This window comes from Boleophthalmus pectinirostris, unplaced genomic scaffold (assembly GCF_026225935.1).
Source record: "Boleophthalmus pectinirostris isolate CB_2022bp ecotype Guang Dong unplaced genomic scaffold, ASM2622593v1 HiC_scaffold_14, whole genome shotgun sequence".
NCBI classification, from domain to species: domain Eukaryota; kingdom Metazoa; phylum Chordata; class Actinopteri; order Gobiiformes; family Gobiidae; genus Boleophthalmus; species Boleophthalmus pectinirostris.
The window spans coordinates 32,455,982-32,473,309 of record NW_026571047.1 but is presented as its reverse complement, the minus strand read 5'-3'; the positions used below and the strand labels follow the sequence as shown (position 1 = coordinate 32,473,309).

General features: G+C 36.3%; 1 protein-coding gene across 3 annotated transcripts in view; it reads right to left on the bottom strand.

The window, feature by feature from the left end:
* Window positions 1–3,465: 3,465 nt before the first annotated feature.
* LOC110168324 (suppressor of cytokine signaling 3-like) overlaps window positions 3,466–17,328 on the bottom strand; it is a 52,303-nt gene continuing 38,440 nt past the window's right edge. For all 3 annotated transcript variants that reach the window (XM_055149844.1, XM_055149845.1, XM_055149843.1), the window contains exon 3: window positions 3,466–15,534. In XM_055149844.1, the coding sequence (XP_055005819.1) occupies window positions 14,986–15,534 (549 nt within the window). In that variant the 3' untranslated portion in view covers window positions 3,466–14,985. The remainder of the gene's footprint in view (window positions 15,535–17,328) is intronic.

Below are 17,328 nucleotides of genomic sequence, written 5' to 3'. Positions count from 1 at the left end.
CTACTGCTATTACTACTACTACTACTGCTGCATCTGCTACTGCTATTACTACTACTACTGTTACTTCTATTACTACTGCAAATGTTACTACTCCTACTACTACTGCTGCTACTACGACTGCTACTACTACTACTGCTATTACTACTACTACTACCTACTACTACTACTACTACTACTACTACTGCTACTACTACTACTACTACTACTATTACAACTACTACTACTGCTATTACTACTACTACTGTTACTTCTATTACTACTGCATCTATTACTACTCCTACTACTACTACTATTGTTACTTCTATTACTACTGCAACTACTACTTCTACTACTACTGCTACTATGACTCCTACTACGGCTACTACTACTACTACTACTACTACTACTACTACTACTACTACTACTACTACTACTACTACTACTACTACTGTTGCTTCTATTACTACTGCAACTAGTCCTCCTACTACTACTACTACTATTATTGCTACTGCTACTACTTCTACTGCTATTACTACTACTACTGCTACTACTACTGTTGCTTCTATTACTACTGCAAATACTACTTCTACTGCTACTGCTACTACTATTATTGCTACTACTACTGCTACTATGACTCCTACTACGACTACTACTACTACTACTATTACTACTGCTACTACTATGAGTACTACTACTGCTACTGCAACTACTACAACTTCTACTACTACAACTACTACTACTGTTGCTTCTATTACTACTGCAACTAGTCCTCCTCCTACTACTACTACTATTATTGCTACTACTACTACTTTTACTGCTATTACTACTACTACTGCAACTATTACTCCTGCTATTATTACTGCAACTACTACTTCTACTACTACTACTATGACTACTACTACTACTACTACTACATGCATTCTTGTGTCATTTGTACCTTGGCCTGTTTGTCTCCATGGAGATAGAAAAGTTTAATGCCTTATTGTGAAACATCCCAGGCTAAAATAAGCACAGTACATTTCCATGGAGACTAAAAGTACATTTATATTCAGACTGAAGTATGTGGAATACTCTCCCCAGGAAAAGTTCCACAGTGCGTCTTTAAATCATCCTGACACACCTCGTCGGTTCACACGTCGATTAGTGTTTTTAAAATAACATGTGTGTTTTATTTCCCCACAAAGTGACATTAAACATCAAAAATCACTGAAAGGTGAAAGAGGCCGAGTCGTGTGTTTATTTATCGGAAACTCCGTTTGACCAAAACAAACCAAACGTCAAACATCATTTACCGAAACTCTGTCCACAGCAATATTTACACAGAGAAAAGGGAAAAGGGAAAGGACGCACATGGAGTTATCCACGCCAATATTTATCCCACCCCGATATTTATCCCACGCCGATATTTATCCCACGCCGATATTTATCCCACGGCGATTTATTCCACATGGACCGATTTATCCCACACCGATATTTATCCCCACACCGATTTATCCAAGACCGATTTAGTCGACACCGATTTATTCCACATGGATTTATCCCACATCGATTTATCCCACATCGATTTATTCCACATCGATTTATTCCAACACCGATTGATCTCACACCGATATTTGTCCCACATGGTTGTACTTGTGTGTCAGAGGTTCAGGTGCAGAGGGTTTGTCCACTGAAGGTTCAGGAGGTTGATGGTTCAAATCCCACAATCGACAAAAGTGCACTGTAAAAATCTGACCGTTTAATATTACTGCTACCATGACCACAACTACTACTACAACTAGTAGTAGTAGTAGTAGTACTAGTAGCACTAGTACTACTACTACTACTACTACTACTACTACTAGTACTACTAGTACTAGTAGTACTACTACTACTACTACTACTACTACTACTACCGCTGCGACCACTGCGACTACGATTATTACTATGATGACTACTATGACTACTATTACTAGTACTACTACAACTGCTACTATCTTGACCACAACAACTACTGCTACTGCGACTATTACTACAATGACTACTACAACTACTACTACTCCTACTCCTGCTACTACTACAACTTCAATGACTACAGCTACTACTACTCCTACTACTACTACTGCTACTACTACTACTATTACTATTCCTACTACTACTACTGCTACTGCTACTATTACTACTGCTACTACTACTACTGCTTCTACAACTACTCCTGCTACTACGATTATTACTACTACTACTCCTACTACTACTACTGCTACTACTACTACTACTTTACTACTGCTACTACTACTTTTACTGCTACTTCAACTAGTACTAGCACTACTTCTTCAACAGCTTCTATCAGCCGCTGTTTGGTTTTTGCCCTTTGCTGTTTGCCGAGTGAGTGAGTGAGTGGTCAGCGGTTCAACTCCTACTCAGACCTGTACATTCTGTTGTTTTGTCCTTGGGCACGACACTTAACCCACTGAACCTGTGTGTGTGTGTGTGTGTGTGTGTGTGTGTGTGTGTGTGTAGGTGCCGATGGGACAGATTGGGAGCCTCACTCCTGTCAGTCTGTCCCAGGGCAGCTGTGGCAACAGAAGAAGTGAATGAATAATGTTCTGTAAAGTGATTTATGTATCTCAGGTATCTTGAATAAGACATTAGTATTGTACATTTACTACTGTTACTACTACTACTACTACTACTATTACTATTACTACTATTACTACTGCTACTATTACTACTACTACCACTACTACTACTACGACTGCTACTCTACTACTACTACTACTAAAACTGCTACTACTGCTGCTGCTGCTACTACTACTACTACTACTACTACTATTTCTACTACGACTTCTACTACTACTGCTACTAGTACTTCTTCGAATACTACTACTATTACTACTGTTACTGTGACTACTACTATTTCTACTACTGTTGCTGTTGTCACTATTATTACTACTACTACTACTATTACTACTAGTAGTTCTATGACTAGTTCTACTACTTCTACTACTACAACTACTACTACTGCTGCTGCTGCTGCTACTTGTACTACTACTGCAACTACTACTACTATTTCTAGTACTACTATGACCTCTACTACACTGCACTACTACTACTACTGCTACTACTACTTCTTCTAATACTACTATTACTACTGTTACTGCGACTGCTGCTACTTCTATTTCTACTACTGCCGCTGCTATTGTAACTACTATTAGTACTTCTACTACTACTACTATTACTTCTACTAGTACTACTACTTCTGCTACTACTACTACTGCTACTAATACTACTGCTACTACTACTACTACTTCTACTAATACTGTTGCTATTATTTCTACTACTTCTACTACTACTACTTCCACAACTCTTACTACTACTACTACTACTACTACTATTGCTACTATTTCTACTACTTCTACTACTACTACTATTTCTACTACTACTACTACTACTTTTCTTGTTACTTATATTTACAGTTAAAAAAAAAACACACGGGACACAGGACAGTGACTTTTGTAAAAATAGTGCTCTTTAATATAAATTATTGAAATACTTTAGAAATATAAATATAAATGTGCAACGTTCCTTTTTCATTTATTTTCTGTTTTTGTTTTTTCATTTGAGATTTATTTTACAGCTTGTATTTTTTGCCAGACGTCTTTATGAAAGACATAAACGACTTACAAACATGTGGTCAAAAACAAAAACTATTTCAAAATTTGACCAAAGAAATTTACAAATCGTCACACCAAGAATTCTAGCTCCTCTACGATATACTCACAGGTTAACATGAGAACATACAGAATACAAATAAAAGCACAATTTTCCGTCAAATCCAGGTCACGAAATGGTGTAAGAAAAGGCATTAAAAAAAAAAAAAAAATCACTAAACTTGATTTAAATCGTAAAGGTTCTATATTACGCAAAAAACAAAACAAAAAAATGACTCTTGTGAGCTTTAAATCATGTTATAATGCCGTTTCCTCCTCGAAAACAAACCTGTAGTTGTGTTTTTTTTTTCATTCACACGTGTTTGAGCAACTCTTTATCGCTCTGCTGCACCTTGTGATGTCATAAAGTGGTCGTTTTCAAGTTAACATCTACCATTTTAACTTTTTTGTTTAGTAGAAATTGGCAATTCTCGGGCTGAAATGATCCGAACGATTCTAGCGAAGAAACTCTGTTGTGCGGAGCTTAAAAACACAGTGGAGCACTTCCTGTACCACCACGTGACATCACAAGGTGGAGCAGAGTGTTTTTACTTTCACAGAAGACGAGGAAACAACATTAGAACAGAACATGGCGTAATATCGACCCTTTCATGAACAACGTATTTGTGTATCCAGGATTTTGAGACATTAAGAAAGATTTTTGACGAAATTTGTACAGAATGAGTTTGGGATTTGAACCCACAACCTTTTTGAATGTGTATTTTTTTGATAATTAAGTCATGGAAACAAATAACATGGGTTTCAAAATACATTTTTTAAATTTACTGAAGTTACATTACGCTGCAGCCATGTTAAATTTTTTTAGTTTTAAAATTACACAAAAATTTGAAATGAAGATTAAGTTTTTTAGTTTTTATGTAATTTGGTGGAAACTCAAGCTAAACTTATCTAAAAACAAAACTAAAAACTAAAATGGTTGACGATAAGCAATGCCAATAATAGACGTTTTTCACAAAGTCGGGAAGTGCCGCGATGTCGGGTAAACGTAACATCCGGTCGATGGTTTTCTGTGGCAAAATATTTGTGTAAATGTGCGTCATTTTTTCCAAACCTTCACCAAATCTTCATCGAACAAGGTCCACAAAGGATAAACATTCTAACATGAAGAATTTACCCACAACTATCAAGGGAAGAAAGACGAAAACTTAAAGACCGAACGACGACGACGCATTGGTGAACTACTGAACAACACTAATGTTATGGTCATGAATAAAACATAATTAATACGTAATTCATAATAAGTAACTTGTGAAATGAGACTGATTCTAGAATTAAAATTAAAAATCGATTTCATGATGTCGATATTAACATAGATAGAGAGATTTGTGCAGTTTAAATGCTACAGATGTTCACAGATACATGTCTAACATTTAAACTGCACGCCACGCACGTCCACACTAGTTCGTATTCGAGTCGCGGACGCAGTGTTCGTTCGCACTAATCCGACTGAAAACGGCTCCAGAGACGGAACGATCTGGTGCCGCCAGCTCCCACGAATTCATCCGAGTATAGATCTGATCCGGCGCCGTGTGGACGCCTGAAAACACTGATACTCTGATGTAGATCTGTGCGCCGCGAAGTAATTCACCGCCAAAACACTAAGAGGCGAGAATATTTGTCCATTCATATAAACGTGTGTCTGTGTGTCGACCTGCAGACGTATAATTTTTAAAGTTCTTTTATTGGTTTATAAAGCTCTTAATGGTCTTAGTCCTATTTATTTATCTGATCTGCTTTTATCATATGAGCCTCTCGGACTCTCAGGTCCTCAGGTAATCTTCTTTTAACTGTCCCAAGAGTTCAAACTAAAACTCACGGTGAGGCATCTTTTAGCTTTTACGGCCCCCGTCTGTGGAACAGTCTGCCTGAGGATCTGAGGTCCGCTGCGAGTGTTCATATTTTTAAAAGTAAACTTAAAACATATCTTTTTAATTTAGCTTTTAACTGAAACTTTTACCTGTTTTAACTTCAATTATCATTATTATTGTTATTATTATGGTAGTTTTAAATTAAATTATCATTACTATTTTATTTTGTCTCCATCTGGTCTTAGCTATACACTTTTAATTTTACTATAACTTTTAAGAGCTTTATGTTTATTAGTTTTTTTTGTTTTTATGTTTCTGTTTAAATTGTGGTATGGGGGGGGGGTGTTAATTAATGTATTAAAAATGTTTCTGTTGCATGTGAAGCACTTTGTGCTACATTTCAAATGTATGAAAAGTGCTATACAAATAAAGTTTGATTGATTGATTGATTGATTGATAATCTCTGAAAAGTTTCACATGAACCATCTCCAACACGACAGAAACACAGAACAGACTCACCATCAGCAGAACACCCCTCTGTCACAGAAACAACACTCATATTCCACTGAGTCGTGTCCTTTAGTGCAACAGAAGCTGATAGTCCGGTTCCTTTTATACTTTTGCGGGAATTTTGGGGGGGGGGGATTTGCTAAACTATATATTTTTGGAAAGGTTATAGTATATGGAGTCAGAAAATCAGTGTTTGCATTTGCCCAGATGTCTATAGCCTCTGAATTGAGTTGAAATGTTGATTTTAAGTGCTAAACCCACATGTTCAGGGTCAGGGAGTCAAATGGTGCTAGTTACAAAGACTCTAAGACCTACTCACATTAACCCTTAGATGCATAAGTAGGTAAAAAAAAAATGACCCGGTTTGGTTGTTTTCTTGTAATTTCACTGTAATATCCGCATGTAATACTCCATGTTCCTCTAAAAACATGTTCTTTTTTTATTATCCTGTTGAAATACATCAACAATATGGGTAGAACAAACTATAAACATCAATAAACTTCACACATCACATGCGGTGAACCTTTCCAAAAATATATAGTTCAGCAAATCCCCCAAAAATTCCCACTAAGGTTAAAAAGTGAATATAAGGAATCGGACTATGAACCGCATCAGCGCACAAGGAGCGAGCTGTTTTTTTGAGCGCTCAGTTTATGCAAATGAGTCAGGTGGTTTTAAGTTTTGTTCCTGTAAAATGTAAACAAATGTGCTCAAAGTTGTGTGGATAAGGAAGACGTACGGACACAGAAACGACGTGTGTGGACGCAGATCGTTTCCGATACATTGATACGCGGATTAGTTTCAGCGTAAACGGGGTCTGTGCCGATATCGACATCATGAAATGGATTTTTAATTTTAATTCTTGAACCAGTCTCAGTTCACAAGTTACTTCTGTTTTATTCGTGACCATAGCGTTAGTTTTGTTCAGTCGTCGTCGTCGTCGTTCTTCTCCTTTACGTTTTCGTCTTTCTTACCTCAGTAGTTGTGGATAAATTCTTCATGAACAGAATTTGTTGGTTGAAGATTTGCAGATTTATGAAGCTGGTGGAAAAAACGTGAGACATTTCTACAGATATTTTGCCGTAGAAAAGCTTTAACCGGGAGTTACGTTTACCCGACATCGCGGCACTTCCGGTTGTTCGGAAAAACGTCCATTGAAATTTCCCACTCAAAAAATATTCAACGTGTGATACATCGAAAAATTGTTGGGAAATTAATTATTCTGTGCTAATTAAACGTGTATTGCTTGATTTTGAAAGACAGAAATTTGTCTTAAAACACAAAATGACCAAAACGTGTATCAAATAATTGCGTTAATCTGATTAGAATTAAAATGTTTTCTTCGCAGCTTCGCAAAATCCTTGATAAACAAACGTATTCGTACATTGTCCAGTCCATTGAAACCTCTTTAGCTTCTGTTTAATTTCTCAAAAAAAAAGGCATTTCAAAAAAAAAACTAAACTTGGAGAACTCCACATTCAGAGACATGATACTGTTAAGACTTCACACATACAGCGAATAACAAAAATCTGTTTTATAGTTAATTTGGACAAAAAAAAACGTATATTAACTTGGCTACGTACGTGATAGAGATTATTTCCAGTTAATTTTACAACCAAGTTATCTAAAAAATATTAAACGTCTTTATTCTTTTTCTATTAGTTCTTACGGAAATGTTTTCTGTTGTCGTCGTTGTTGTTCGAGGAGAGAAATTTGCGCTAAAACAGCCAAGCCAGGTTTTTCTTTTTTTTAGCAACGTTTTCATCGATGGAGCGTCAAACTACAGGTGTTATTGCTTTCCCTGGAATGTTCCACAGTGAGGCATTAAGCGTATTTACGTATCTCCACGGGGACGGGAAGGCGACGCGATCTGTCAAGCCGAGTTACAGGTCAGATCTGCGGATGGGTGAACCCGCTCACAGAAAGAATGCGTGATTTTCAAGAACTTTCTAGCGATCGAAACACACGCATAATAGATGATTTTAATGCTATACTGCGGAGAATTCTAGGCAAAGCGATGTTACCATGGGGATAAGCAGGTAGCAGACCCTCAACTAGAAAGGTTACACAGTGGATCTTTATTTTAATTAGAAATGTTTTGAAATTTAAATCTTTTAGGCAAAATTTTGTTTCACTTTATCTGAAAACAATTGACTCAACACTGTCTATGTCAGATAAAATTACTTAAAAATTATAAGCTTTCATTTTATTTGCTCATTATTTGTATTTAATCAACATATTTTTAAAAATCTACCCACGGGCTACAGTTCTTGTGCAGTATTTTTGCTCTATGGGCCAAAAATTCAGCTTGAAATAAGGAAAACTCATTGAAATTACTCAAAAATTTTAAGTTTTAAGTAACTCAATCTACAACACAACTTAAATAATCTTTTTGAATTCAACTCATTTTAACTCACATTTATGCTTTTTTTCAGTGTAAAGTATATTTGAATCTACAAATTCAATGATATTTTCACTCTACACACCTTTAAAGACATTGAAATTACTCAAAAAATTAAGTTAAAAGTAACTCAGTCTAATTAAGTCAACACTACTCAAATTGTGTTTTTGAATTCAACTCATTTAAACTAATATTTATGCTTTTTTTTTTTTTTTTGCAGTGTTAAGTATGAAATCTACAAATTTAATGATAATTTCACTACATAAACCCTTAAAGACGTTGAAATTACTCAGAAATTTTAATTATAAGTAAATCAATCTAATTAAGTTAATGTTGATGTTTTCTTTCTTTTTTTTTTTTTTTTTTAAGTATTAAATCTTCAAACCCAATAATAATTTCACGACATAAACCCTTAAAAACATTGAAATTAGTAAGTAAGTATCAAATTCAATGATAATTTCACTACATAAACCCTTAAGGATATTGAAATTACTCAAAAATATTAATTATAATTCACTCAGCCTAATTAAGTCAACACTACTGAAACAGTGCTTTTAAATTGAACTCATTTTACCTCATGTTGATGCTTTTTTTTGTAATATTAATTATTAAATCTCCAAATCCAACGATAATTTCAATATATAAACCTTTAAAAATGTTGAAATTACTCAAAAATATAAGTTATAAGTAACTCAGTCCAATGAAGTTAACTCAAGTGGATGCTTTTTTTCACTGTTAAGTATTTTTAAATCTACATTTCCAACATTAATTTTACTATTTAACCTTATTTAGTTCATTTTTACACTGTTTCTTATGATTTCTTGTATATAAATTGGATATATTTTTTGTATTAATTGTATTTCTACACATACATTTATATAATTACGCTTTATTTGACATGAGTCTCTTGCTATTTTTGCTCTTTGTTATTATAATATATTGTGATGCATGAGCTACTGTGTCCAAATAACTCTCCTTGTGGATCAATAAAGTTAATTTATGTAATAATAGAGTAATATTTCTCTTTTAAATTTCATTTTTTTCCAGCCCGTTGAACTCTTTGCCCCGTGAGCCTTTTCCTGGACATATGGGACATCAATCAATGCCCGGGCCGTATACCAGTATGTCTCCTCCCTCCTAGCTCCTTGTTTCGACCACTTCGGCTGCTTCAATTTCCCTTTTCTAATGCTGCTTCCCGCTCCTATCCTCTCCCCTTCCCTGCCCCCCTCTCCCTCCGCTCCTCCCTCGCTTTCTCAGAACACTGCAAAAAAAAAAAAAAAAAAAAAAAAAAGAGGATTTCTAAACAAGCAAGAAACAGCAAGTTGAATTCAAAAATATTAAGTTGTTTTTCTTTTTTTTTTTTTTTTCCTTTTTTTTTTAATATAAAGATTGCGCTATGGAGCTTTTCTGGTGGGGTTACGTCATCTGCTTGTCGCCATGGAGATGTTATTGCTTTGCTATTGCTGAAATGTCCCTCAATATGGCTTTAAACAAATATAGTATCTTGCTTTTTTAACAATTTCAGATGTTTTTATCGCTCAAAACTACCTTGAATAACATCGATTCTTACAGCGAAAGCCTTTCCACAGATCTGACTTTTAACTAGTTTGTCTCCATGGACGTAAAGGCAGTTTAATGCCATACTGTGGAACATTTTAAGCACACGTAATATCTTTCTTTTGTCATTTTAGATCACCAATTCCTGGGGTTACACAGCGGATCTTTATTTTAATTGGAAATGTTTTTAAATTTAAATCTTTAAGGCAAAATTTACTGACTCGAAACAGCTAAAATTACTTAAAAACTCTACATGTTCATTTTTATTTACTCATTAATTGTATTTAAGCAATTTTCCTTTTTAAATCTACCCATGGACTACACTTTTGTGGAGTATTTTTGCTCTTTGGGCCAATAATTCTGCTTGAAATAAGGAAAACTAATTGAAATTACTCAAAAATTTAAGTTGTAAGTAACTCAACCTAATTAATTCAACACTATTCAAATAATATTTTTGAATTCAACTCATTTTAACTCATGTTTATGCTTTTTTTTTTTTTTTTTTTTTTGCAGTGTTAAGTTTTAAATCTTCAAATCCAACTATAATTTCACTTTATAAACCCTAAAGACAAATTTAAATTACTCAAAAATATAAATCGTAAGTAACTCAACCTAATTAAATCAACACTACTCTTATAATATTTTCAAATTCAACTCATTTTAACTCATGTCGATGCTTTTTTTGGTAATATTAAGCATTATATCTTCAAATTCAATGATAATTTCACTAGATAAACCTTTAAAGACATTGATATTTTTCAGAAATTTATGTTATAAGTTACTCAGTCTAATTAAGTAAACACTACTTAAATAATCTTTTTGAATTCAACTCATTTTAACTCATATTTATGCTTTTTTTGTGGTGTTTTTTTTGCGTCTGTGTTCCCCTTTAAGACAATATGGATATTTCGAAGTCATTTTTAACTCTTTGCAGTGTTGTTTTGCCTTAAGGGGCCTTTGCAAACAGATAAAAACTAAAAAAAAAAAAAGAAGAAGAAGTCTGTGTCTTGGGTTCACATGTAGTAACAAGCTTAAGTCTGGGGTCTGGATTGCTTCAGTGTCAAAATAACTTGGAAAAATTGCAGAAATATTGTGACTGTGGTGGTACGAAAAAACTAAAAACAACTCCAAGAAATTTATGTTGCAACAATAGCGGGAAGCTGGGAGTCTGCGGCCAAGTCAAACAATGTAATCCACACTGCTTTAGTCCCAGCATTAAAGCGCTTATATTATGAAAAATTGGCTCTTTTGGGGCTTTAAACCTCGTTATAATGTTGTTACCGCATCAAAAACATACCTGGAGTTTTGTTTTGTTTACATATTTTTGAGTAATCCTGCATTATTAGTCTGTCTGAGCCTCAAAAAATCTCAAAATCCTCTCTTCTAATTTGTGATTTCTTGAAATTTACAGCTACTTTTTTGGCTGAAAATGATGAAAATGACTCAAGCGAAGGTGTGTAGAGTTTAAAAACACAGTGGAGCACTTCCTGTCGAGTGTTTTTTTTTTCAATTTTAGAGAAGAATTCCTGTCAATATTGTCATAAACTGTAAATTTTCGCTGTTATTTTGGCTCTTCAATGTCAATTTTCTAATCACGCTGAGCCGTATAAATCCTCAAATAAAGCGATTTAACGCCGCTATTTCGAATTTCTTAATCTCGCTGGTTAAAAGGTACAAATTTTCCCAAATGTAGCTGTAAAAAACCCGGCTTGGCTTTTAGCATGTCCCGTTTTCTCTCCATAAATCTGTGTGTCAGCCCTAAAAGGAAAATATTGATCCTGCCTTTTCCTGTTATCGTTAAAATTGACCAATCGGCGTAATCTTCTACGAGGCACAGCTCTGCGTCAGGGTCAGTCACGAGTAAAAACAAAATTAAAATCCAACCATCTTTGACCTCGGTATCTTTTCTTTTCTTTTTTTTTACATTTTCACGTGTATTTTTTTTTTTTTTTAGGGCCAGCAGCAGCCGAGTTTCGTAGACGAGGTATCCATAAAATCATGCTGCTTCGTAGAAAAAGTCCCGTTAAAAACCCGGGGAAAGTCAAAGGGGTCGACCACATCACGAAATCATACGTGCGGATTAAAGCTGCACTGCGTAACTTTCCCAATGGAGGGTCCGTCACGTGGAGATCTTATTGCTTTGACCGGAATATTCCACGGTATGACTTTAAACATCTAGCGTTTATTCATGACGGGTGTTTTTCTATTGCTCAAAAATACAATAATTCCTTCCGCGAATAGGGGCGACTTTCCACAGATCTGACCCGTAATGGTGACAGGTTGGTTTAATCTGTACTGTGGAACATTCCACACAAAGCAATAACGTTTCCATGGAGACAAACAAGAGGCAGACTAGAAATTTAAACTTGTTTTTCAAATATTGTTTACGTTTTTTTCTACTCTGGCAAGTCATTTTAAAGCTACACTGTGTAACTTTTCCGGTGGAAAGTCTATCACGTGTTTGTCGCCGTGGAGATCTTATTGCTTTGACCGGAATGTTCCGCGGTATGACTTTAAACGTTTCCGTCTCGCGTTTATTCATGACGGGTGTTTTTCTGTTGCTCAAAAATACAATAATTCCTTCCGTGAATGGGGACGCCTCTCCACAGATCTGACCCGTAATGGTGACAGGTTGGTTTAATCTGTACTGTGGAACATTCCGGACAAAGCTATAACGTTTCCATGGCGACAAACAGGCGGCAGACTAGAAATTTAAACTTGTTTTTTCGAATACTGTTTAGGTTTTTTTTAGCCTGGCTCATCATCTTAAAGCTGCACTGTGTAACTTTTTGGTTGTCGGTCTGTCATCTGCTTGTTTCCATGGATACGGTATCATTGCTCAGCCTGGAATGTCCCACGGTGTGACTTTAAACAGCTCTACTTTACATTTATTCAATTACAGGTGGTTTTATAGCTCAAAAACACCTCGAAAAACAAACATTCTGACTGTGAGCGGCGTCGCCTTTCCACAGATCTGACCTGTAACTTGGTCTGGTTTGGTGTCCGTGAAGATAAAAAATGTTTAAAGCCATACTGCGGAACATTCCAGACCAAACAAAAACATTTCCTCAGAAAAAAGGCATTTGACGGACCTTGAAAAACCAGAAAAGTTACATGATGCACCTTGAATAATAATTGCCTAAAAATAAAATTATTCGCAAATCACGCAAGTTTTATCCAATTTATGAACAAATTTGCAAAAAATGTTTACGTTTTGACTATTTTACACTTTGACTTTCAATTTATCCCATTCTTATTTTAAAAAGTACTGTAAATTTTCCCATTTTCACCAAGTTTTTGAGCAATTATTCTTATTCTAATACGTTTTTCGGTGCCCAGTAATCAGGAAGTGCACGTTAGAATGCTAGTCCTCACCTCAAAACTCCGCACTGGTGTCATGAAAGTTGCAAAAAGCTCTTATAAACTCTGAATGCATGAGGCAAGTGAAGAAGAGCGACTTTGGACGACCGCAAACTCTTTTAAACGAACTTATTTTTCTTGTTTTTCACGTTTTTTAAGATCCGTGTAAAAACAACACCCCACGAGGCGATACGTGGACAATAGCCGCACTAATTACTTGAATTCAAACCACAAATCCTCAACTAATGAAGTAATTTGAGGCAGGGTGGAGTTTCCATAGATGTGTTTTCTTTAGAATAATAAACATGAGGTCACCGGCTGCTCCCTGTGATGGAATATATATATACAGTATTTTAAAAACGGGAAAAACGGTGGAACTGACTAATCCTTTACAATTACAGCGGGCGGTCCACCAAAAACCAGCGGCTACGTAACTTCTTTGGGTCTGGTCCTGCTTTGTTTCCATGGAGATGTTATTGTTTTGGTCAGAATTTTCCACAGTACGGCTTTAAAACGCATTTATCTACCTGGACGTAATTCGGAAGTCAGAGTCGGTAGAATCGTTTAACGTCATGACACGGTACCGATATCGTGGGCTGCTGTATCGATATATCGCCAAGAGTATTTTTTTTGGGCAGTATATTTTAGGGGTGTAACGATATCCAAGTCTCACGATACGATATTCTCACGGACGGCAGCAAAAGCGTTAAACCACGAGGAGCGGCGCGTTAAAACGGCAGAACGCGCGGCTCGCAAGTTGTTTAAGGCGCTTGCACCGCGGCCGCAAACCTGAAACGTGTCACTTTTGAACGTGAAAACCCCGTTCCGTGTCTGTAAATGTCAAAATTTTCAGTTATTTCAACGTTTTACTGCATTCTACCCACAGCGGTTGAGCGTTTGTTTACACAGAGCAGTGATATAGAGCGGTGATGTGGCTGTTGCCGGAACTACTTGTGGACACTGCAATTCTCACTGAGCGTTAGGGGTGTCCAAAAATATCAAAATATCGATATATCGTATTGTTTAATGTGACGATACTGTATCGATATCATTGATTGCTGTATCGATATATCGCCAAGAGTATTTTTTGGTGTGTTTTACTAAATTATTTTGTTACAGAACTACAGTTTTGCTGCTTGTTTAGTGGACGGAAACTTGTTTATGTTCATTTATCATATATTTTGATCAGTAAATTGTGTGTGTTTCATATTTAGTTTGCACAAAAAGTGGTTTAACAAACAAATTTTAGTATCAAAGCCATGATTTAGCCTTTATTTTTTACTGAATCATGTCAAATCGATTTGAAATATATCGTATGCATCGAGATATGTATCGTATCGGCAACTTCGTACCGATACCCAGATCTACTAAAATCTATTTACTAATTTACTCTAGTGGCCACAACAATGTACTTTTTGAAAAATGTGTCTATTTCAAAGCAAAATTAACACATTTTTTAGAATAACTTTGCAAAAACTGCGACTTACGAATCCAAAATGCTGCGTTATTACTTGAAGATGTTTTTACGTGAACCCTTTTCGGTGTGGTCGACCCAAAACTTTCCCCGTTTTCGCACATTTCTAATTACATGTGCTAGAAAAATTTCCCATTCACTTGACAAATTTGACTTTTCTAGATATTTTTTTTGCCGCTCCCGTCGTCAAATGGGAGCGTCGTATTCGTTCATAAAGTCTTTAAGCGTGTGTGGAATCTGCTCTTGCCTTTCCGTCCTCGACCCTAGACTCGTGTTGTTCAAAGTTCTCCTACACAGATGCTGCAGTGACGACATGGAGGCGCACAGGGGGCGCCGTAGCTCCAGTGGCACCTTCTCCCCGCCGCTGTGTATCAAATAAACGTGTCTTCCGTTACCGGGAATCGCGCCGTCGACTCCTCCTCCTCCACCACCGCCGGCGTTGCTTTTTCCCATGTAGTGAGCGATGAGTTTAAGCACGCAGTCGAAATGCGGGGGCTCCTGGGTGCTCAGCGGGTCGCGTTGGAGATAGAATCCGTCTTCCGTGCTGTGGATTCGGAGGTTTTTGATCCCGCGCAGGGTCTGGACGGAGAGAGAGAAGAAGTGGTGGTGGTCCGAGGAGTCGCGGATGAGGAAGGTCCCCGGCGGCTCGGCGCGGAGGAGAGCGCTGGCGTCGCGTCCGCTCACGGCTCCGAAGTAAAAGCCGCTCTCCTGAAGTTTACGCACGGCAGACATCACCTGAGAGGAGAAGAAGAAGAAGGAAGGAGGGAAAATTAGGACTGTTGCCATGGTAATTAAAGGTTCTATTATGTAAAAATGAACTTGTACTAGTAGTAGTAGTAGTTATTGTTGTTGTAGTAGTTGCAGTAGTTGTTGTAGATGTAGTAGTTGCAGCAGCAGTAGTAGTAATAGTTGTAGTAGTAGTCATTGTAATAGTAGTAGTAGTAGTTGTAGTAGATGTTGTAGTAGTAGTACTGGTAGTAGGAATAGCACGAGTAGGAGTAGAAGAAGCAGTAGTAGTAGTAGGAGTAGTTGTTGTTGTAGTAGTTGTAGTAGTTGATGCAGTAGTTGTGGTAGATGTAGTAGTTGCAGCAGCAGTAGTAGTAATAGTTGTAGTAGTAGTCATTGTAATAGTAGTAGTAGTAGATACTGTAGTAGTAGTACTAGTAGTAGGAATAGCACGAGTAGGAGTAGAAGAAGTAGTAGTAGGAGTAGTTGTTGTAGTAGTTGTTGTAGTAGTAGATGCAGTAGTTGTTGTAGATGTAGTAGTTGCAGCAGCAGTAGTAGTCATTGTAATAGTAGTAGAAGTAGTAGTAGTTGTAGTTGTAGTAGATGTTGTAGTAGTAGTACCAGTAGTAGGAATAGTACGAGTAGGAGTAGAAGAAGCAGTAATAGTAGTAGTAGTAGTAGTAGTAGTAGAAGTTGTAATATTAGTATTAGTAGTTATTGTTGTTGTAGTAGATATTGTAGTAGTAGTACTAGTAGTAGGAGTAGTAGTAGTTGTAGTAGTGGATGTAATAGTTGTTGTAGGTTAATAGTTGTTGTAGGTGTAATAGTTGCAGCAGCAGTAGTAGCAGTAGTAGGAGTAGTAGTATTAGTAGTAGTAGCAGTTTTTGTTGCTGTTTTGTAGTAGTAGCAGGAATAGTACAAGTAGGAGTAGAAGAAGCAGTAATAGTAGTAGGAGTAGTAGTAGATGTTGTAGTAGTAGTACTAGTAGCAGGAATAGTACAAGTAGGAGTAGAAGAAGAGTAGTAGTAGTAGTAGTAGTAGTAGGAGTAGTTGTTGTTGTAGTAGTAGATGCAGTAGATGCAGTAGATGCAGTAGTTGTTGTAGATGTAGTAGTTGCAGCAGCAGTAGTAGTAATAGTTGTAGTAGTCATTGTAATAGTAGTTGAAGTAGTAGTAGTTGTAGTAGATGTTGTAGTAGTAGTACTAGTAGTAGGAATAGTACGAGTAGGAGTAGAAGAAGCAGTAATAGTAGTAGTAGTAGTAGTAGTAGAAGTTGTAATATTAGTATTAGTAGTTATTGTTGTTGTAGTAGATATTGTAGTAGTAGTACTAGTAGTAAGAGTAGTAGTAGTTGTAGTAGTGGATGTAATAGTTGTTGTAGGTGTAATAGTTGCAGCAGCAGTAGTAGTAGTAGCAGTAGTAGGAGTAGTAGTATTAGTAGTAGTAGCAGTTGTTGTTGCTGTTTTGTAGTAGTAGCAGGAATAGTACAAGTAGGAGTAGAAGAAGCAGTAATAGTAGTAGGAGTAGTAGTAGTTGTAGTATTAGTATTAATAGTTGTTGTTGTAGTTGTTGTAGTAGATATTGTAGTAGTAGTACTAGTAGTAGGAGTAGTAGTTGTTGTAGATGTAGTAGTTGCAGCAGCAGTAGTAGTAGGTGTTGTAGGGGTAGTTGTTGTTGTAGTAGTAATAGTTGTCGTATTAGTATTAGTAGTTGTTGTTGTAGTACTTCTAGGAGTAGTAGTAGTAGTTATTGTTGTAGTTGTAGATGTTGTAGAAGTAGTAGTAACAGTAATACGAGTAGGAAT